Here is a 23,181-nt window from a genome sequence, read left to right on the forward strand (position 1 = left end):
AGAGACACAAAAATATTCAGAAGCCTCTTGGAGACCTTCCTGAGATGTGTGCGTCTCTTAGCATCAATCATGATTTAATATCGCCATCTGCATGGAGCAGCATGGGCCCGTGAATTATGTATTAAGGCTCAGCCGCCACCCTCCAGGACGGGTCTTCCTCCTGTGTTCACTCTTTGAGGGAGCGGGTCATGCATTTTTTAACTCTAGAGGTGCACTTTACTATTCCCCATGTCTGCTGGCATTACCGTCTTCCAGACCTCTACTTTGGATTACCAGCCTGGCAGGCTTTAAATGCATAAAAGATCGGCACCCTGCACAATGGTGGTTGGGACACAAATCCACACGAGTAGCCTTTTCAGCTCGAGCCTCTAAGAGCTCAAACTGTGCCGCCTTGAACTGCCCAGAATCTAATGGATTCAGGTCCGTTTCCTACTGGGTAGAAAACAAAAGCAGGCCATTTCCTCAGGCTAGCAGACACCACATCATCCTCTACCTAATGACCCTGCACCCTCCCTGGCCCAGGAGGACAATGGGCCCATTCCTCTCACCCAGATGCAGCTGGGGCCAGCAATGAAGCCTGGTACCGCTGCCTAATAAGCCAATGCCCGTGGGCTTAACAGGTGCCCACACTGGGCACCTAACATCTCCTACCCAAATTGTTGCCTGGTGGTCATGGTTCATGCATATGAAATGGGGCTGAGAGTGGCTCTCTGAGAAGGTAGAAGAGTGGGGACTTGGAGCACCAGCTGCTCTTACCCAACTAGCAGAAGAGGGACTTTTCTACTGGGTCCAGCTCCTCTGCCAGCTGTTTTATAGAAAACTGCAGCTTTGCTAAAAACTCACCCCAAACCACACATTTTGCCTTGGAACTCATCGGAGGAAACCTGAGTCAAGCTCCTGTTTGGTAACTGTTAAATTTCCATATCATCCATGCTTTCCTCCACTTTCCCTCCACCTCTTCTCAGTCTTGCAATTACTCTTGAAAGAACTTCCTCCCCTCAAATGCTCACTCTCCAGTTTTCATAATTAGACCAGAGACAACGATCAACAATAAAGATGAGAAACCCCCTTACAGGAAGATTTCGTTTCTCATCTACACCAGGAACAAACAATCATTTCTTGACAGGGGGGATATATATATATATATATCCCCTCCCAGTGGGGTGTAGTCACACTGAAATCTGTTTTCCTCCATTTCTCCTTCCCGTCAAGATTTGGGACATGCATGCACACCCCCCTGGCATGTTCTCCAGGTCACCAGGGCCAGGATTCACACCGCCAGTGGTCATGCGACTGTGGGATCCAGTCCCCATAACCACTCACTGTGCCATAGGCTGACCTAGAATGACCTATATCGGGCTTTAGGGAAAGTCATGATGCATTTTTTGCATAGAAAAACACAGAAAACTATATCATGACTTTTCCGACAACCTAATATATATACGAGATATATGTGAGGAGACTTGGAAAGTTTATGGAAAAATGGAATTCAAGTAAATTTTATCTTGGTGTAAAAAATGTGAAACCCATGGATAGTTTTTCACAGTTTGCATCTTTTTTTAATGATTTTTGCTATAGGGAACATGTGCTCACAAGAAAGAGAGACAGAAAGTAAGAAGTCAAGAAATTTTATCTTGGTGTAAAAAATGTGAAATCCATGGATAGTTTTTCACAGTATGCATTTTTTTCTTTTTCTTTCTTTTTTTTTTTAAGATTTTTGCTATAGGGCACATGTGCTCACAAGAAAGACAGAGACAGAAAGCAAGAAGTCAAGAAATCACCCCCAGGGCGGATGGCCACTCTGCAATCCCTTCTTCTCCATTCTCCTCTTGGGATTTTGGGCATGTAGTCTTGAGTTTTAAGTCACCGGGTCCAGGACTCGGACTGTGGTGGACTACGTGGGAGTCCAGCAATGTAACCATTACGTCCCCATAATATGCATCTTCTATAACTTCTCTCACACTCTTCATATGTCCCATAGCTAATAGTCTGTGTTTCTGCTGTTAAAAATTTACTTCACCAGAAGAAAAGAACATTTCTTTTTCTGTTCTTTATCTGAAGAAAATTAAGTCATTTATTGAAATACCTGAGAATTTATGAAAACATCTGCTTTAGTTGTATGGTTAACCTTTTCAATACCCAAACATTTATAAACTCACATCCTTGTTGGACTACATTCACACTCTGAAATACACACAAACATAGATACTGAACAAGCATCAATTACGTATACATATCAGTAATTCACACTTTAGTCCTGTACACACGTTCACACCTTCTCATAAAATCTCACACGTCATTTGCACAGGCATATATCCACAAAGATAAATACTAGAATTTCTGTCTCTATTTTTCTTGGAGAGAACAGAATTCTTGAAATGTATCAGTAAAAATTGTAAAGAAAACATACTTAATCCTTCTCCATCTCCTCTTGATCACTGACCTCTCATTTCCAGGATTGGGGACCTTTTATTTCTTAAATAGAAATCTTCCCCAGTAGAAATTAGCTAGAATATCTTTTGAAGAGCTGTAGCATCTAGTACTTTGTAGGTCTTTGTTGTGTTCCCAAAGGAACATCATAAATGCATTCTGTCCTGTTTCAGAGGAGTCATGGCAAGCCAAAGGAGAGTTGAACTCAGGGGCGAGCCCCTGAGGGCCAATCTCTATATACAGAGGCGAAATTGACCCTATTGAAGTTTGAGCTACTGAGCCTGTTTGGTGAGTCAAAAAGGGACTTCATTCTCCAAGTATTTTGTGAATACCTTTCACCTGGGGCAAATTCATTCCCCAAAGAGAAGTAGCAAAACCCAGACCTGAGCTATTCAGAGCGGTTTTCTTCTACATGTGGGAGGGAAGCCCCATCATAAGGGATGAGCCAGGCCAGGTCAGATAAAGACCTGAGAGGCTCAAAGATGAAAGGATTAAAGTGACATCTCTAGATATAATTTGCAATAAAGAGAACGCTAAATTCTGAAGTCTCAAAGTTCTGATAATGACTATTTAGGTGTTTGTTTGTTTATTTATTTATTTTTTGGAGAGGTTTCTGCTATAGGGCACATGTGCTTGCCAGACAGACAGAAAGCAAGAATTCCCCCTCCCCCCCGACCAGGGATGGTCACACTGCAATCCCTTCTCCTCCATTCTCCTCTTGGGATCTTGGGCACGCATGCACACGTGCCTGGCGTGAGTTTATGCCACTGGGTCTGGGACTCGAACTGTGGTTGACTACACGGGAGTCCAGCAACATAGCCATTATGCTAACTGCTGGTCCCTATTTAGGTGTTTTAATTTGCAATAGAAAGTATCAGATCATTTCAAAATCTTTCTCTCCCTTTTTCCCTCTCAACTGTTCTTGCTTTGCTGGTGGCTTCATCACCCTCTGAGGATACCTAAAGGTAAAGAGGGCCTGGAATGGTTGAGAGATTCTGCCCCCATTCAGTCGGGAACACACCCTCTTTCAGAGCTCAATTTAAAATGGATTGCTGGTTCTTTAGTAATATGTGATTTTTAGGAAGTACTAAGAAAGGGCAAAAGAAAATATTTTCAAAATCTGATCTGCCTTCTAGGAATAAATTGTTTACAAGGAACATAGTAGAGCCTAAACTTGACAATAATACTCAATAAAAACTAAAGCCTGAGTGTAGTGAGGACTTTTGAATAACCATAATGACAGTGCCTTACTTTATATCTGGGACAGCAGGCAGCCCCTTGGAAAAGGAAAAGTCAGAGCCCTTGGCTTAACTGAACTGAAAGAAAATGTCCTGGGCAGGGGTCTGGGGGTAGGGGGAAGGGTCAACACAGGGAAACTTGGAGACTGGGTGTAGAATTAGAGTCAGGTTGTTGTCAAAGGTGAGTCTGGTGTAATAAGATCCAGGTACCAGGTAAGGAAGGATTTGATATTAGTCAAAAGATGGGAGGTAAGATCTGGTCCTGAACTCAGTGTGAACTTCCTGGGTTTGAGCTTCACCAACCGTAATTCAATGACTGGGTTGAATTAGATGTGGAGTTCTCAAAACATTTTTTTAGAAGTGGCATTTGTTTTTTTCTTGAGCAAACACAACAAGCTCTACCCAAAACTCCAATGCACAAAGCAAATAAAAACAGAACTCTTCTTGAGTGCCGGGAGGGAGGGTAGCAGAAGAGGATAGAGCTCAGGCCTCCCAGTTCCTTCCCTCATCTATGGGGGCTAGCAGGGGGGTTTACGCAAGTACACTGAGAGTTTCTTGAAATATGGTTTGAAACCCACCAAACTAGACCTTAGTTCCCTTGTTAGTTTAAAATGGTATGGAAAAAGAAACAGAAGGGTTATATCATCTATCTACCTACCTATCTGAGAAGGCCCTTGGTGGGGAAAAAAGCTGTCAGTCTAATTTCCCAGGAAAATAATAAACTTTATTTACTTTACAATTTATTATTTACCCGTAGTATAATATCGTCCTGTTCTTATTTCTAACACTCACATTTAACTATTACCAGCAGGGCAAAGAAGAAACTCTCTCTCTCTCTTACTTGAAAAGAGAGAAGTCTGTCGCTTAGTTACTCAATTTACTCCACCAGGGCAGTTTACTGGAAACAGCACTGGATACAGAAGCCTCTTACAAACACCACTAGCAAGCTGTGTGACCTTAGATCAATTAGTAGACAACTCTGAGTTTTTGTTTTCTCTTATATAAAATGAGGAGGGTGATTCCCGTTCTAAAATCCAAAGCCTGTATAATAAGGTTATAGCCCATGGATGGAACCTAAAATTCCAAAGGTTTCCCAGCCTTCTAGACAATAAGACATTTATTCAAGGTGTTACCCTTGTTCGTTTAAGTTGCTCGGTAAGCCTAAAACAAAACTCGAGGATTCTTCAAATGAACATGTCTGTCTTGCATTATGGAGAGTTCAAATGTCTCTTTTAATCACATTAGCTCTAGTGACGTGAGTTTCTTTTCTTAACTGAGTCTGTGGCTGCATATTTATAAATATTATGGATACGCAGTTCTGTGTGTGAATGTGTCAACAACAGGGATGCATGAAAAGAAAGACCAAAGTGAGTTTCTTCTAATCCTTAACCCAGATCATCTAAGTCCTTTGCTCAGGGTTTTAACCAAATTTTGCTCACCGACCCGGTCTAAGCTGCTTTTTAAGAGCTATTTCTGTGAGCTGTGGCTGGATTTCGTTTTATTCAAAGCGACTTCAGCCTGTCACAAGACAGTCTCATAAAATCTGTATCTTGGCTTAAGCTGGGAAGAAATGAGCCAATCCATCAGCCCAGGAATGCGGCCGTTTGACCACTTCCTAAGGCAACTGGGAAGGGATGCAATCTATTCAATTTATGGGGCCGGGTGGCAGTGAATGATGCGCTCCTAAAGGCACAGCAAATGGAAATCCCTATGAACTTTTGCAATGATAAAGTTCAAAATCTGAATAAAAGCACCGTCAGGGAGGGAAGAAGAGAGGGAACTAGAGTCAGGAGAGAAAGTCAACACAACAGCCTGGAGAAGAGCAAGGAAGGAAGCAAATTCCTCCCTAAGCCACCTCCACTGAATTCCCTGAGAGGAATGGAAATTGGGTCTGGAAATAGGGCCTTTTGAATTTTCCTTCCCCTCAATCTGGATTCTAAAAATGAACCCTCATTTAATCGGTAAAATGTAAGTTTGATGCGATTACCTCCACTGACCCCGAATCATGCCACCTGTGGTAACCTTGTTATTTGTCATCTTATATCATAAACAAATGCAATTCCAATAGGGCAGCCAATATAATATCATTAGTTTATATTTATGTCCGCTCTTTTCCAGCTCTCATCGCAAATGCAATTTTGATGCCATTGATGAGAGAGCTGGGATTACAATTCCTGACCATTTTAACAGACATTTGGGGGAAGGAAACAGAAGAATAATTTTGAGGTTGTTTCAAAAACCAAAGGAGAAAAAGGTAATATAATTTTTTTTTCATTTATTTTGATTAACTGAAGCTTATCTTGAAACGTCAATGGCTCCCCATTGGCTAGCGAATGAAACCCAAACCCCTTGGCCTAGCAAACTGAGCTTTGAATGAGCCCAAGCTATTATTCCTAACCTTATTTGCAATTATTTATCATACACTCTAAACTGTAGTTTCTGGGTGTCCCCCAAACATGCCCAGTGTGCATTTGGTACTCCCACCTTTCACTTCCCTTTGTCGGCCTTCCCCAGCTCTACAGTCCATTATCCTCCTGATCCAGGCTCAGTTACCACCTCAAGCCCTTCCCAGCTCCGACACCAGGTATTTTTTGCCCCTCTCTGTGTCTCGAAGGCTGAAGCTCTTTAGCATCTTCTAAGGTACGTGAGAGTCCTGCTGGACCACCAGCAGTCTAGGGCATGACCCCTTTATGAGTCACCCTTGGCAAACCTTATAGGATCTGAACCAGAGCCTTTCCCAGAAGTCAGACTCAACAAGATTTGATGAATTAGTAAGTTAAAACTAAATTATTAACATAAAAGTATCAATAGATATCATGAATTCTGAAAGTCTTATCACCAATTGATCTGTTCTTCCAGCTTCTACCCTTCCTTCCCAACCCACAGTTGTTATTAAATGCAATTGTTTGAGAGATTTTTGCTATAGGGTGTGTGATAGAGATACAGAAAGTGAGAAATCACCCCCCAGGGGAGATGGTGATGCCACAGTCCCCTCCTCCATTTTCCTCCAGGTTTTTCCATACGCACCTAGTTTGAGTTTCAAGTTGCCAGGTTAGGACTTGAACTGCAGTCATCCACGTGGGAGTCCAGCACCTTAACCAGTATGCCACCTGCTGGCCAATGTAAATGTTTTTCAGTGGCGAACTGAGAGTTTAAATAATTTGCCTGAGACAAAAATACCTAGACAAAGGTCAAGGTGCAGTTAGTGTGAATTATGCCTCTATGACCTTAGATAATAAGGATGAAATCCAAAGGGTACTCATATTTTAATTCTGATAATAATAAAATTAATTTATCTGAGTTTTTTTTTTTAAAGAATTATTTATTTAATTCCATTTGTTATTATTTTTTAATTTGACCAGACAGAGACACAAAGAGAGAGAAAGGGAAAGTGAGAAAGCAAGCCACCAGGTCCAGGCCTTGAACCATGATTGGCCTTGTGGGAATCTAGCACCTTTAATCACCTCGCCACCTGCTGGCCTTTTTTTTTAGTTTATCTTCCTTACTCAAATCCTTCACATTTCCAAGGGAATTTTCTAAATATTATTTTGTCAGTAGCATCAGTAAAATAGTAGCTATTGATAGTAGAGTATCCCCTATCCAAAATGCTTGGGATCAGAAGTGAGCATTTCAGATTTGGGACTTGCTGAGATTTGAAATATTTGCATGTACATTATGTGACATCTTGAAAATGGGATCCAATTCTAATCCTGAAATTAATTTGTGTTTTATATATACCTTAGACCACAGACTAAAGATAACTTCATGTAGTATTTTTGTATTGTGGTGTTTCGACTGCATCTTATCACAGGAGGACAGGTATGAAATTTTCTACTTGTGGCATCATGTCGACACTCGAAAAGTTTCAGATTTTTGGAGCATTTCGGATTTTAGGTTAAAGATATTCAACCTATGTTGCTGAATATTCTCTTGTGTCATTCCTCTCATACCTCTCTATTCAACTCCTTCCCATTCTCCTTTCAAGGTGTCTTTTGGGTGCTTCTGTTTCACTTCCCCCTTTATCCAAACAATGATTATTACCATTTGGTCCAGTAATATGCAATTCCATTTATCTTTTGCTGAGAGACTCTCCAGATCCAGCTCACTGGTTACCCCAGGATCTCTGGAGATGGGGTGCAGGTACCAGCAGGCCTGTGCATCAGCCGGCCAGCAGCCCCACACCCTGCACACCACCTACCGGGCGGAGTTTTCTTCTTGTTAGTCTCGGCTCCCCTCCCCATTTTCTGGATTAGATCATGACTCTTTTATGAAGACCCAGAGGGAAATGGGATTATTAAGAGTCTTGCTGGGTAAAAGCTATTTTGTCTTTATGACGACTTTTTTGCGTTCAGCTGCTGAGGGGCCTTAATGCCAGAGAAGAAGTTATTACACATTCAGGAGAATGCCTTAAACACAGTGTTCCCTGCTGAGCACACTTTCAGTGATGAAGGATGGAAGGGGAGGAAAAGGGAAGGAAAGAAGAAAGATTTTTTAAAAAAAGTGGAGGCAAGAACACTGAAAACAGAAGAACAAGGAGCAAAATGGTGCAAAGAGACATTCTGAAATGAGAATCCAAAAGAGTATCCATCTCTGAAAAACAGGGTGGTGACTTAATCTGCTGCTTATAAAACACAAAGGTCTAGTGGGGGAAGAGCTGACAATGATTATTAACTTATCCAAAAACAAACCAAAACAGAAACCTTATAAAAATCAAACAAGCTTACCACAATGATTACGGTGTGCTTTCTCTGATCATTGGATCCCACTGATGTGATGTCAGAATATGTTTGATACTGAATAGAGACCAAACCATGTTCCGTGTAATCTGACAGCACAACTACTCCATGACGTAGGTGTTATTTACTAACACTTCTACAGATAAGGAAACTGAGGCACAGAGAGATGAAGTACTCTGATCACAAAGGGTACTTGGATCACAGGGCAAGTGGCTGAGCCAGCCAGAGGTGGTTTGGCTTCAATGTTTCAAAAAGCTGGGAAATCCAATGACATCTCCCCCAAAACCCGGTGACTAACTTCGGGAAAGACAACAGTTTGCCTGTTTGAAAAACTTCTTTCCCCTGCTAGTGTCAGTAATTTGTCTGTGTGAACAAAGAAAGATGTGTTCAGGGCTGGGGTGTGAGTGAGCTGGAAGCACTTAACACCTTCTCCAGTCCCTGTACACACAGGCACTCAGCTCCTTGTCATCTTCACCTTCTTTACTGTGTTCTGGAAATTCTGGGTGAGGTGGTAGGGAGAGTGGGGTGGATAGGATGCTCAGGTCTAAAACCTCCTATCACAACATTGGAGTTGTTTTTTTTTTTTGTCAACTTCCATTTCTCTCCATTCTTTTCCTATCCTAAATGCCACGTTGTTATTGTTCTGGATACGAGCAGCATTTTCAGAAATGGGGGATTTATTTTTACAGCACAGCTGGTCTGCCAAAGGTCACATAATTTGGCAATGTTCCCAGTGGTTAAAAATTAATTTCTCCTTATTAATACAACCAAGGTCCCATAGGATCGGGGCTCAGCCTTATCTAAACTTGACAGCTTCCTAAACCTTTAGAAGATGCTTTCTCCTGGAGGGCCAGCCATGAAACAAGGCCACTGTGTCCTGGAATCTAACTCTGCTGATTCCCGTTAGGTAATGAAACCATTAAGCCCTTGGCATTTTTCATCAAGGCAGATAAAGCTTTGAAAAATGCGGTGGGATCTCTAGGACAAACTTTTGCAGCATCTTCCAGGAATGGGTTAATTAAAATAAATAAAATAAAATAAAAAAGCCACTACCTAAATCCTTACCTGGAAAGAACAGTGTAATGACTAACTTCTGGAGATCAAAACACATGTCTATCTGCCATCTGAACAAGGTGCCTCAAAGATTAGCCAGTGGTAAATGATGGTCAGATGATAAAATACCTCAAATCTGTCCATGATACTGGGAGTCACTGTCTACAGGTCACTCTTTGTCTTTTTCTTGTCAGTTAATGAAATCAAGAAGTTTTCTTTTAAAAAAAGAAAATCTAATCTCTAGTTTCCAAAGTCTTTCCAAACTGGATCTTTGGGGAACAAACTCTAGAAACTGTTTAAACCAGGCTCTTGAATTCTGTCAACTCCACCTTGGAATTGTCCCATACTCAAGTCAGTTCAATTCTCCTGATTACTTTAATAAACAGTTAAGTGGGATGAAAAGCACCAGGGTTCTCAGAATCATCTAATCCACAGTCTTTGCTCATGGACCACCCCCTTCAGCCCTCCATGTTATCTGCATCCCTCTGGCATTGCATATGAATTAGCACGTGGGCCCGCCCCCAGCCTTTCCTTTGCCTTGAAGATAGAAACTGGCCTGTCTCTTGCTGAATGTGGACTTTACATTCTGAGCCATTTGGTAGACCACCAGAGCCTTGGATAGTTCGGGTTCCAGCAACTGCAGCCTTCCTATCTTTGGCTCTGCCAGTTGAATGTTCTGTGGCTTACTCTCTGAAGGCTCCATGGAATGACATAAAGCTCCAAACCGGAGGTGCAGACCCGGCATTCAGAATTCTACCGGGCACATCTTGGACAAGTAAGGGCCTGCCCTGCAGCCCTGTGGGGAGCTCTCCCCTTTCCACTGTTTTGCACTGTGTGCTCTGTTGGCAACTGGCAACGGCTTTGCTATCTCCAGTGGCAGCTTACCGGGAAAAGTGCACTGGGCACCCATTTCATGTGGGTACGGAGACCAGTCCCCAGAGCCCAAAGCAAGCTGCACAGAATGTAGGTGTTTACGGTTTTCTTTGCAAATTATTATGCTTGCCCATGGCCATCCGCATTCAGGGAGGCAGACTCTGTTCAAACCCTTCCAGACTGTCACTGGCTCCCTTTCAGGATTTGTTTGAACCCAGACCTGTTTCCTACAGCCAATTTACACCTCTTATCTGATCATCCAGTCCAGACGGAAGGTTGAATTGATCGAGTCTTGCCCGTGTCCATGGCAATGGTGTTAAAACCAAGCACAGATCAAAGCTCTCCTGGCAAGGGAGGGGCGGGCAGGGGAGGTGGTTATGGAGTCCGGGTTCTTTTGGCCCCAAGCAGACTCTCGAAGGTGGGGACTTTTGGGCTGAGAGTTGCCACCATCTAAAGAAAAGACCTAAATGATTTCCTGAGTGAAACCCAATCCACCGCGGATCGGGATGGACTGAGGGGAGTTTCGAGGCCCGCAGCTCACAGAAAGTGACTAGCGCCAGGGGGCTCTCCTCTTGGTCAGAAACCAAGAGGAAGGGAGGAGGGAGGGAGCCGAGCTGGGAGCCGAGCTGGGAGCCGAGCTGGGAGCCGGGCTGGGAGCACGCGCTAATAAACCCGAGCGTCATTCCCTTACCCTTCCAGAAGAAATTAAACCTGAGCCGCAGAAGCTGCAACACGGATGGGCGGGATCCCGTAAGGTTGGGCAGGAAAGCTGATCCCTGCACCCTCTCCCCCGCCACGCAGCCACCGAGATGATTCGCAGAGAGGCAACCGCGCCACCCCACACAGCCCCTTCCCCGCCTCCCTCGGGACGTGAGCGGACCGAGACCCGGCTCGGCGGTCGGGCGCCAGAGACCCGGTGGGAAGTACGAGCAGCGCAGTCCGCCGGAGGCGAAGGGCGGGGGCAGTTATTGAATCACAGCGCACCTCGCCTCCACGAACTTGTGTTGATATTAAAAAGAAATCAATCAGTGAAAATGAAGCATTGGCCGTGAATATGTCTTTTTCTCACGTGGAAAAGCAAAGAGCGAGGTGGCAGAGGAGGGGAAGTGGGACGTCGCCGGTAACTGCAGAGGCTCTCCAGAGAGCCGCAGCCCTGTCTCAACTTTCTGGCATTGGGCAACGTCGAGGAAATGCCGCAAGCTTCTCCCGGGGGGTGTCCTTAGTTAGGGGGAAGCAGGGACGAGCCGGGAGGAGTTGGAGGCGGCCAACTTCGCGGAGGCTTCAGCCTCGCTTTTGCTTTCCCTGGGAATATTTCTGCCTAATAGAATGTTTATGGATCGCTCGGCTCTGTTTCTGCTGCGTAGCCCTAACAAATCGATGCGGCCTTAGAGACGGCGCTGGGTGTGGGGGCTGGGAAGGGATAGCTCGGGGCCAACACGTCCCCACCACGTGGATGCCCGCACGTCGCGTGCTCTTCACCTGTTCAAGGCGCACAGAAGCGCGCTCGCCGCGTAGCGCTTTCAAGGCTGTTCAAGTTGCGCACATTCCTGCGGCTCGAGCTGGCTCCTTCTCATTTCTCAGGCCTCGGTGACGAAATCCTACCCCCGCTACCCAGCCACCCAGCTCCGCAAGCACTTGGAACCTCGGCCGGGTCGACATCGCGCTCCAGACCCTCGGTGCCAGCTCTCCAGGGGCCGTGGCGAGCCTGCGGTACAGAGCAGAGGGGAGCGCGGGGGGAAAGGCCAGCCAAGCGGCCCGGCGTTCCCAAGCCCCAGCCGGAGGGAGGCAGGCGGCTGCGCTATGTGGCGAGGCTGCTTGGTGAGAAGGGGAGCCTAGCGCGCGGCACCCACACGACTTCTCCACTGCCTACCAGCCCAAGGGGCCCAGCGCTGCTACCTCGGGGTTGTTTACTCAATTATTGCTCCCCAGCGCACACCTTCCGCCCCCTTTCCCCCAGACTTCTCGGAATCGGTTCTCGGTGGCTGCCCCCGCCGCCAGCGGTTGGGCCGGGTGCCGGCGCACACCGGGTGAGTCAGAGGTCTAGCTCAGCCTCGCCCTTTGCCACCCGCTGCCAGCTCCCGGAGTGCCGGTCGGGTTACTCAGGCTAAAAGCTCGAGCAACCTGCGGTTTGCGATCGCCTCTGCGGGTGGGGTTAAGAATATCCACCTCCCGCCAGGTCCCAGCTCCAGGTCCCATACTGAAGAACCACACCAAGCCTGAGGCCGCCCGAGGGTAGTGAGTGCCCTGCCCCAGACTCTGCGCCTCTGGGCTTCTCTGGAAGTGACGCAGCGCGGGGGGTTGGGATGGGAGGGGGGCTCTGCAGAGAGCGAGAGACAGGTGGCATAGCCGGAGTGGGTTCCAGCGGGTGTCGCACACACTCGTACACACACTCCACGCCGCGCTTGGGGACAGATGTGCGAACATCTGGGGTAGGAGATGGCCCCTGAGTCTTCACGACCCCTCCCCTTCAGCGCGGCACGCGGAATCTAAGTTGTTCGTGTGTGCGCGCCGGTGTGTGTGCTAGTGTGCGCGCACTGGCGCGCAGTGGCCTACCGAGGTCCATGCCTGAACGCATAATATACCGTGGGCATCCTCCGGGCGCGCGTGCACACACACACACACACACACATACACACACACACAGTTAATCACAAAAACATACATAATTTACGCAGCATCCAGGTCTGTGGGAGATAAATGAATTTCGCTTCAAGCTGAGAACTTAGAATTAAAGCAAGGGGAAATGGGGAGGCAAAGGAAAATTTCCCAAGTGCGACCTGCACCCATCCATCCCTTTGATGCCATATGCAGCTGCCCTGAAGATCAGTGATGGCAGAGAAGGTGCTGCCACAGATTTGTGCGGCAAAGGCACTCTGAGTCTTCCTCCCTCTCAAATAAACACCCAAGTGCAAAGCAGTGTGTGTGTGTGTGTGTGTGTGTGTTAGGGGAGAGGCTAAGAACCAGAATACCAGGTGTGAAGCTTGCCTGTAGGACCCGCTAGCCCATGTCCTGAGCAGTGCTTAGAAGGCTGTGGGGAGCAGTCCTAGCACCTTGGCCATTACCTTCCAAGTGCCTTGGAGTAAGGGCACACAAGGGTCTTTTCCCTCTCCTTTTCTTATTTCCTCCATAGATGGTTTCCCCAACCCTAGTCACCTGCAGCAGCTGTTAAGAGTTTGGTTGTCAGATTCCTGACACTGTTCCCAGAGGAGAGTGGTCCCAGTAAAGAAGGACAAGCCCCTCTGGATTTCCCCAAGCCAGAAATCTCTTTTCAGGGAGTATACACATTGCCTGCCCCCCTCCAACTCTGGCCTCGGACTTTTCTGGGCCTGGCAGGGCTTATCTCTGCAGTCTGTCCACATACCTGTTTTGGCAGTGGTTGAGAACAAATTCCACTCAAAAGTTTCTAACCACTTCACAGGAGTGAGAGAGACCTCCGAGGGCCATGCAGTTTGCTTTTCCTAATACCTATTTTTTAAAAAGAACATGTGATTTACTTTCTCAGAAAACACATGTCTGTAGGAAAGAGCAGGGGCAATGAACTGCCTTGGCTGCCCACAGCATCCAGCCCCAAGCCCCGGTCTCAGTCACAAACCAGCTTGCTCCACCAGCACAAGCCCTAGGATTCTGAGGCGTATCCACCCAAAGAATCTACAGCATCTGAAAACCAAAACTAGACTCTTGTCTTTCCCAAGCCTTTCTGTTAACATTGCTCAATGTAGCTAAGTGGAGGGAATGCAAATGATTTATATTTCACTGGCTAGGTTGAAGAAACTCAAGGGAGATGTGTTCTGCTTCAAGACAGAAAAAAAAAAAATCCCCAAAAACTGTAATGCAAAGGCTTTGTAGTATTTTTAAACCTTTGATTCAGTCCATATGTGACATCTGAACACCGCCAAATTCTGTCTGTTTCAAAACACACACACACACACACACACACACACACACACACACTCCTACCAGGACAGAAAAGTTGGTTTTTCTGCAGTAGTGGTGGTATAGGCAGGGTTGGTTGGGATCTTTTAAAATGATTATTGAAGAAGCCTCTTTCTGTGTGGATCTGCATGGCCTCCCTGCAATAACAGTCGCTTTTAAAGGGAAATCATGTTGAAATGAACAGAAAAAACTTTCATGGGCTTACCTGGTTGGCCTCTCACTTCCTGGGCTGAAAAGTGTAGAGCTAAGAGAACCCAGGTGAGGGGAAACATATCCATTTTAGAGAAGGCGGCTTTCTCCAGAGCTGGGTTTGTAGGTTTCTTGTATAATTATAAGTCTTTGTGTTTTTTTTCCTCTCTCTTATCTTCTTCCTTACAACGTCTTCTGAAAAGGTTTCTAATGGTCAGTGTTGCCCTCCGGGGTCCTGGCGGCCCGTCTTCACCTTTATTCTTGTTGGAATCCCCACCTCACCAGGAGGAGGGTAGCTCCTATAATCTGGAAAGAGGGAGCAAGCCGGGAAGAGGGGACCGGTCTCCTCTCAAAAACAAAACGCATCTATGTTCTCTCCAGTTCCTCAAAGTGTCATTTCCTTTATCCTACAACATCACGAATATTTCCCGAAAGCCGAGCGTAAATAAAAAAGAAAAGAAAAGAAAAGCCAAGACTTGCCTTGGGCATCACACAGCCCCAGGCAGCTGTGTGATCTCAGAGGCGTAAACTGACACACGTCGCCGTGCACCCGGGACGGACACGCGGGCCGAGACACCGACCGCCGGACAGCCGGAATGGGAGGCAGCCGCCCGGCTCTCGTCCTCTCCGGGTTCCCCTAGCGGGAGCCTCCCCCAACGGCTACACCCGCTTGGCCAGCCTCTCGAGGGGAGTCTGAGGAAGGAAGCTGCGGCTGCGGCGGCGGCTGCTGCTGCGCTGGTGCGGCGGCGGCGGCTGGGATCGCCTGGGAGTGTGCGAGCCCCTCTCCGAGTTCGCTCGCGCCCGCTCTCACCTCCACCTCACCCAGCGCCCGGCCGAGTGTCTGCACGTCTGAGGATGTGCTGGGGGCGGGCTGCCGGCTGGGGCCTCGCTCGCGTTCTCTGCCTCCCCTCGGCTCCCCCCTGCCTTTTCAGGCCGAGCAGCATGTGGATGTCAGAGCCGCGGCAGAGCTATCCGATTACGCGCCGGCTCAGGGCCCGCCCCTTCTGTGTTCCTGATTAAAGAGGCAGCCGCGAAGACGCGCGGCGCAGAGCGGAGTGCGGCTGCACCCAGCTCGGGCGGGGCGGCGGCGGTTTCCCCGCGGCCGCCGCCAGATCAAAGTTAAGGCAGCTCCTACCTAGCCACCCCTCTCCCACTCCGCACTTCCCGCCTGCCCTGCACACCTCGGTGCTGGGCGGCGGGAGCGTAACGCCGCGGCAATGAGCGTTCCCGGGCACCTTCGGGGCGCGCTGCCCTTGGCCGCGCGTGAAGCCGGGGGAAATCCTTGCTCCCCCTAAATTCCGCGACTCCGATGCCACACACGCAGTTCCCAACACAATGCCACGCGCAATGGCGTTCCAAGAGGAGTTGGGTGGCTACGGTGTTTGGGGTAGGGAGGCAGTTGGCAGCTCAGCCATGCGTTCACGCAGGCAGCAGTGCGTGGCGGCGACACACACCGTCAGCCTGGGCTGAATAAAACCCCAAACACTGCCTGCGTTTACTACTCAGATCCTTTGTTGTGTCCTAAACACGGTCCTCTCCCCCCCCCCCCCCCCCGCAGGGGGCGCGCCCCCCCCCCCCCCCCCCCCCCGCCAGGGTGAGGGTTTAGCTATCCCTGCGTCTTTAACTTGTAACTCATGAGAAGCCAAAGAGTTTCTTCAGCAAAGAATTTCACCAGGTAATTAAATTGGATTTCAACCCCCAACCTCGCCGCCGCCAGGAAAAAAAAAAAAAGACAGATGCATCAAGTCTTCTGGAAATGCTACTGTAACTACTTCTATTCGCATTTTCCTAATGGAAATGTGGTCACAATGCTGAGAGAGAGAAAACAACATTATGCCAACTATTTTTAAATGGAAGCGTGAAAACTGTTTAGAGGGAACTGCAAGTTAACAGTTGGGAAACACTTGCATCTTTGTTCCTAAGGATGGCTTCATGGATTCCAAACTGTCCTGCTTCACTAGGCACCTATGACTACATTATCATAAAGACCCTGCCAGGAGCAGCCTAAATAACACCCTGCACATACCTTTTCTGCCACTCTGCGGATCAAGAAAAGAAAGATTCAGTGACAAGAAACACACACAGCTTGGCCTATCCCAGTTTCCTTTTGGCTTGTCCTTGTGGGCTCTTCCTGGTGGTTTCCTTCCTTATCTGGACTGGCCATTAGCTTTGTTTATCACTTGTAGTGTTTGAAAAAATCTGCAACTCCCACTTAACTGTTATTTACGCAGAGATAACCAAAACAAAATTGAATCAGAAGTGATTTGCAAATAGTTGAGCCAAGTCATAGAGGGATTTTACAGTGTAAATCCAAATGGGCTGAGGATCACACTGTTAATCTTAGATGCCAGGTTGGAAAGGACACAGAGCAGAGGCCTCCTGAGTTCTCCCAGGGAGTTTACTCCCCGCTGGCCTAAAGGCTACCTTTCCTTTCATTCTCACTATCCTTCCCTCCCACCCCTCTTCCTTCCTTCCTTTCTGGGCTTGAGAGTACATTCACATTATTAAAAACTCCAGCTTTACACTTTTCCTGTTTAAAGTTCAATTGTAAAGAATGACTCCCAGCTCTAAATATTTAATGAAGTGAAGAGACGGTCTGGATTTTGAACTTTAGGCAGAGATCCCAGCCTGTCATCGCCAAGATGCTAATCTAAGGACAAATAGCACTATCTGCAGTGACAATCCCCAAACAGAGAGAGACATTTAATATCACCTTCCCTCACCGCTCACCAGGCAGGCTGAACCATTTTAGCAAGTGCCTGATGTGGGAGGACCTGGTTTCTGAGGAAGCTGTAGCCAGTTTAGGCGAAGTGCACCCTACCAAGGGGAGAGTGCAAAAAAGCAAACGGAAGTCCATTGGAGAACCTTAAGAATGACAACTTCAGATTTCTGATTTTGTGGTGTTAGGGTTGAGTGTTCCCATCAGGTGACTTCGAGGATCCTTGGTCAGGTAGTCAGGGTACATTTCACTGTTCTGTTCTTGGACCTGGTTCCTAGCATTATGGATTTTCACTTTTCAGAAGTCCTAAAGGGGGAGCTAAGTGACTTCCTGGGAGTCCTCTGTATCGCTCTTGCAAGTCTGCTCGGCAGTCCACTTGAATGAAGGCCTGGTTCCCTGCAGTTGGGTAGCGGGTGACTCTTCAGAACCCTGGAGATTCCAAGCAGCCAGACTAGTTTTTAATCCTCTAGGGGGCAGCACCCAATAAATAATGATAACACCACTCAAGTGGTGCTTTCACTTCCAGGAGCTCAAGAGCTTTACCAGACCTGGGAAGACTCAGACTGACACCAGACCACCCCCAGGCCAATCTGAACAAGACCCCTTAGGCCCAGGAGGGCTTAAGGTTACTTTAACCTAGGACTTGCAAGAACTCTTGGAAATTAAACACAAACCCCATGTATGACACATGGAAAACGAATCTTTAGGGAAATTCTCCAGACTGGTACTGGCTCAGACCTGCCAGCTTTCTTTTCATCTAGACTGGAATCTCAGGGGTTTGACTGCAGTTGGTTTGGCTTCAACCACAAGTACGATGGTCAGGAGCCAGGTACCACACTTTCCAGTATTTTGTGAGTCCATGGGGAAGTCTATCTACTAAAAGACTAGTCTTCGTGTCCGGAACAATAGGCTTCTAAACAAAAACACCAACCTGGCTAGAAAACAGCTACCTAGTGAGGCTGAGATCTCTGGCTACATCTCTGACTCACCTAAGAGGTTTCACATCATTATCCTTAATTGTAAAATAATAATAGATAATCTCGCCCTACATTCCATTCCTTTGACAGGAAGGGATGTGGGGAAATATAACGTGGATTTGGAAATGATGCTAAGAGAAAGCTGTTACCCAACCACACTTCAGTGGAAAGTGGAGTGTTCCCAGCTAGAGAGTCTCAGACCTGAGGCTGCACTAGAATCACCTAGGGAGAGTGTTAAAATTTCAGATCCCTGGGCACTATGTTCCTGTAGATCATACTCCTTGGGTCTGGAGTGATGTCTCGGAATCTATATTTTTAATACACATTTTCGGTGACACGGATGCAAAGGCTCAGCAGGTCAGCAACTGTGTAAATATAATTGCTTTGCCGTTGACGGGTGCCTGGATGAGCCTCCTTCACATTTCCTTTCCAAGCACTTTTCAGATTAGGGGACAAATGTTCCACATTTCTGGAGAAAACCACCAAAAACATATGCCTTAAAATGCCAGAATGGTGAGATGTCCAGTTTTACCTTGTGATTTTTTTTTTTTTTTTTGCAGTAACTGTAGAGTGTCTATTTGAAAACACCAAAACCTTACATCGTGGGAGTGGGGAGTTTGCAGGGACATGTTCAAAGTATCAGCTAATGGGGTTTATGGCACTGGATCCGGCCCTTTCACCACCGACCCAGCCAACCATCGGTTGTTACTAGAGGTTTGTTTCAGGTACAGTTTTCCATCTGTGTTCGTCACATTGTACTTATTAAATGCTCATGGATGCGTGACTATGCAGGAGGTGTGCAAGCAAGACAGACATTTCGGTCTCGTCTCCTGGGAACACAGAATCTAAAAGCTCCAGAAGTTTTACGCTCCACAATAGATACCACCTGTCACATCGAGCTTCCCCTTATCTGAGCCCTACCATCGACAAGCTCTCACCCTGAAAGGGGGAGATAGGAGGCATAATTGCATCTTAATCAGTAATTTACCCCCCTGCCCTTGTTAATGTTTAGCTGCATCTGTCTCAGAAGTAAAGCTTTAGTTAAAATGTAATAGAGCCTCATTTTTTATTCTCTTTTGTTTGACACCGAAGTCCATGTTTCTGGTCAGTAGGGTTTTTCTTATTTGTTGCTTTAAACAAACAACATTTTTCTTTTATCTTTTTTTTTTTTTTCTCAACATGTTTGAATACAGCCTAATAGTTCCTATATGATATCATCTTTCATGGTTTCTCAGAATCCTTACAGAATTCCAAAGTGGTTTGAAACCTTCCCTTCAACCATGGGTGTGTCTCGTCTCTTCTTCAGATACAGATCCTAGATCTGGTAGGAAGAAACCTTATGAATGAAAAATCAAAGAAAAGAAAAAAGTAGAAGCACAGAGTATAAAATTCCATGCAAATATTCCTAGAATCTTTGGCAAAGAAAATTGGAGAAACTGTATTGCTCCCTCCCCTCTGCTTGACTTTAGGATGAGGCAGATCTCCCACTGCTACACTATTTTTTTTTTTTTTTTTTACTCTTTTTATTCTTTGGAGACAACAGTTCATCAAAAAGACCCAGTGTGCCCTTAGTCATAGACGAGCACTCTCCAATACAACTTTCTACAATGACGGATGTATCTGTGCTTTTCTCAAGGCTACTGAGCATTTGAAATCGGGCTAGTGTGTCTGAGTCACTGACTCTCAGGTTATATTTAATTTCATTAACTTAAAGTTATGTTGCCATATGTGCTTAACAGCTACCATTGAGGACAGCTCAACTTCAGGTAATCAAGAGAGCCAAACTGGGTATTTCCTTCAGAAACCGGGAGAAACTCACACTCTTCCAAATCGCTGAGGCCACCACACTTGCACTGAGAAGGGAGGCCCAGCATTAGCAGAAGCTCTGACTGTCAAGGCACTATTCGAAAATGCCAGGTGTCTATTTGGTTAAGGAAGAGAAGGGATAGCTCACATTGTTTTCCATCATCCTGCACCTCTTCTGTGCCCTCTTGGAAGTCTTTTCCAGAGCTCTTGGCAGGAGTCAGGGCCTTCCCGGTGCTCCTCTGTCTGCTGGCCTTAGTACCAGTCCTCAGTGAAGACCACACAGACTTGGGTCTCCATTCAAATGTCCTTATTTGGGATGAGTTTTCTTACCTATAGAATGAGAGGTTAGTTTGAATGACTTTTACCTTTACTCGGTTTTGGTTTTTATCCAGGGCTCTGTCCTGATCCCATTCCCACTCATGGATTTAAAACTGGTTTTAGCTTGCGTTCTATAGGGCATACTAAGTAATTTGAAATGAATAATTATTTATTCCTAGGATGTTAATGTGTGGATGGGCTTATGTGGCTATTCCATCATTTGTCCGGTATTTTTGCACTGGGTACCTTTCGTCTAAGAGTCAGTAATGTGAGTATGTCAAGCATCTTGGTAGGGCTTTCGGAGGCAATATTTTTGCGACAAGTGCTTTTCTAGTCCCTTGAAAACACCAAACGAAACAAAACAACAACAAAAAAGAGAGGTCAGATGGTAGCACTGTGGTGAAATGTAATGCCCTGGGAGGCAGACTGATATGGGAAGGTTGTGGGTTCATGTGCGTAAACCTCCCTGAGTGTCCCTGGCACGCTTGTGCCTGTGATCTGGGGCTTCCTGAGGCTGGGGGTGACTTGTGGTGCTGACACTCTGTTGAGGGAATCTCGCTCTCTCCATCTCTTTCATTCATGGAATAAATAAATAAACATCAAAAATATACATTCCACTTGGAATGTATAATCATGAACAATGTATAATCATGAACAATGGCTGAGAATTTCTTTGTAACTTTACATCATTCAATAGGTGGTATCATTGGACATTTTACGGTTATATTCTGAAATTGTTTATCATTCAGGAAAATCTTACTTTGAGCTGTGAAGGCTCATCCTCTTCCTAATTTCTTGGAAATTTGACTCCTCCATCTGTGACTACACACTGCTTTCCCTTCATTCACCTGTATACACCGCCGATCAAACCCTAGCAGATTTGTAAGGGATTTCTTTTGTTGTTCCTATTGCCGTTTTCAAATTTGTAACCTGTGACTTCTGCTGCCTTAATTAGACATCTACATGTCAGGTGATTGTTACATTATGATGGCAATAGCTGCTAATTTGAGCATGAAAGTCATGATGGAAAGGCAAGAGTCAGGGAGCTGACCTTTTGCTATTGAGGATACTCCAGGGTGGGTTAATTCACACCAACCATAGTCATTAGTTCCCACTCTCCTCCTCCATATTTACTCCCACACAGTTTACCGAGCTGCCAATCAACCGCCAGTATCCCAATGAGCACGGTGATGGGAGAGGGCTTGGAATGGTGCCTGTTTTCCACAAGGGACCAAGAAATCATTTATCGAAGCAGTTTTCTTTTCAGTCTCGAGATTTAGATCCTATTCATTTTCTAAATTAAAAAAAGAGAGAGAATAAGTAGTACAAGTACATCTTTGAAAAAAAATGTAACAACACAAGGTATTTGATGGAAACATAGTACGAGTCCCCCATTTGGCAGTTTACCTGTCCAATGACACATATTTCACATATCCTTCCAGAAACATTGAGCCTATATTCCAAGCTTAAAGCAAAGAGGCATTTTATGTTGCTGTCTAGTTTTTGGTTTTGTTTTTGTTTTCTCCAGCTCGCTTTTCCTCCTTTTCTCTCCTATCCTAAAGCAGTAATGATATTGAAAACCAGTAGGGGGCAGCTGTGACCAAAAAAGGAAACCACAAGTGAAACTGAAGAACTAAAATCCTAGAGGAAGACATGCACAAGGAAATGAAAGGAATGCTGAGGAGACCAGCCAAAGAGAAAATGAAAAAGAAAGAAGAAATAAATAAACGCAAAGCATTGTGAAATAAAAGGAAATGAGAATGAGGTTATCATATTAAAAAGTTAAAGGGAATGTTATATTGTAGAGGGGCAATATGCAAAGTTCAGAGATGATTGATATGAGGGTTTTTTTTGTTTGTTTTGTTTTCTTTTGTGTTGTTTTGTTTTTGCAGACATGTGGAACCTGAATTGGTTCAATGTTAGAATTAAGTGAGAGGTTAGTTTTCACAGAACTGGAAGGCGTTTTCATGCCTGGAGTTTACATTCTCAGGGCTTGTTTAAAACTACAGGGTTCTGAGTGAGCATCCCTTGTCTTTTGGGTTTGCTCTAGGGGAAGGTGGGAATGCAGAGAAGCAGTCCCCTTCCCTGACATCATCAGACTGCTTGAGAACCCTTTCAGCCCTCAGCCAGGCAGTGAAATTAGCCTATATATAAAGGAGCAATTCTATTTCTCAGTGCAACAGAGCTCAGAAATGAGGGAACGGGTTTCTTTTGAAGCTGATGCCATAATCGGAGTGCTTTCAGGTGTACTTCAGGCCAACCTCCCCTGGTTTCCTCAGGTTAACTTCATTAAAGCTCCTAGATTCTGCTTTAATGTTTTCTAGGCTCTCCCCCCTGGGTACATTAAGCAGAAACAAGCCCTCATGGGAGTTCTGTACCCTGATGTTTTACATTGTGAATGGAATGCAGGGACAACATTTATACGGGGGTAATATTAAAAGGAACATTGCTTCTAGAGCACAATAAATACGATCACTTTTAGTGAATGTCTTCTTTTCTCTCTGTATTCCAAAGTTCCCCTCTCCAACGTTAAAAGAAATGACAAAAACTTTAGGAATTCCTGATCCAGAGTCACCAGATAAGACATGGGTGCCTGGGCACCCTCTATCCTTTGCTAAATCTGACTGGGAAGACAAAATACTCCCAAGCTACCCCAAACTCTGCACCCGATGCCACTCATCAAAATCCAGCAAAGAAACTTTGCTTTGGAATCAAAGATATTCATCACAGTTGTTAGACTCATACACTTACTGAAGCCCCAGGAGAGACTGTGGATGCTGCCTATGCTGGAATTATTAAAGCAAAACCCTGGTGTGTATTTGCCATAAGGAACCCCTAAACCCTGTGCCAAATGAAGCTTTTTTTTTTTTTTTTTTTTTTTTTTAAAGGGGCCACTGTTTTTGATGAGT

At 45.8% G+C, this 23,181-nt stretch overlaps 1 protein-coding gene across 4 annotated transcripts in view; it reads right to left on the reverse strand.

Moving 5' to 3' along the window:
* The window catches only part of NRP2 (neuropilin 2), a 139,558-nt gene extending 124,132 nt beyond the window's left edge, over positions 1–15,426 (reverse strand). For 2 of the 4 annotated variants that reach the window (XM_006142458.3, XM_027768426.1), the window contains exon 1: positions 14,469–15,424. In XM_006142458.3, coding sequence (XP_006142520.1) covers positions 14,469–14,541 — 73 coding nt within the window. In that variant the 5' untranslated portion in view covers positions 14,542–15,424. Of the gene's footprint in view, positions 1–14,468 lie in introns of all 4 variants that reach the window. The other 2 variants (XM_006142460.3, XM_006142459.3) reach the window with 1 other exon arrangement.
* Between the last annotated feature and the right edge of the window lie 7,755 nt (positions 15,427–23,181).

This window comes from Tupaia chinensis, unplaced genomic scaffold, assembly GCF_000334495.1.
Source record: "Tupaia chinensis unplaced genomic scaffold, TupChi_1.0 Scaffold000076_1, whole genome shotgun sequence".
NCBI classification, from domain to species: domain Eukaryota; kingdom Metazoa; phylum Chordata; class Mammalia; order Scandentia; family Tupaiidae; genus Tupaia; species Tupaia belangeri.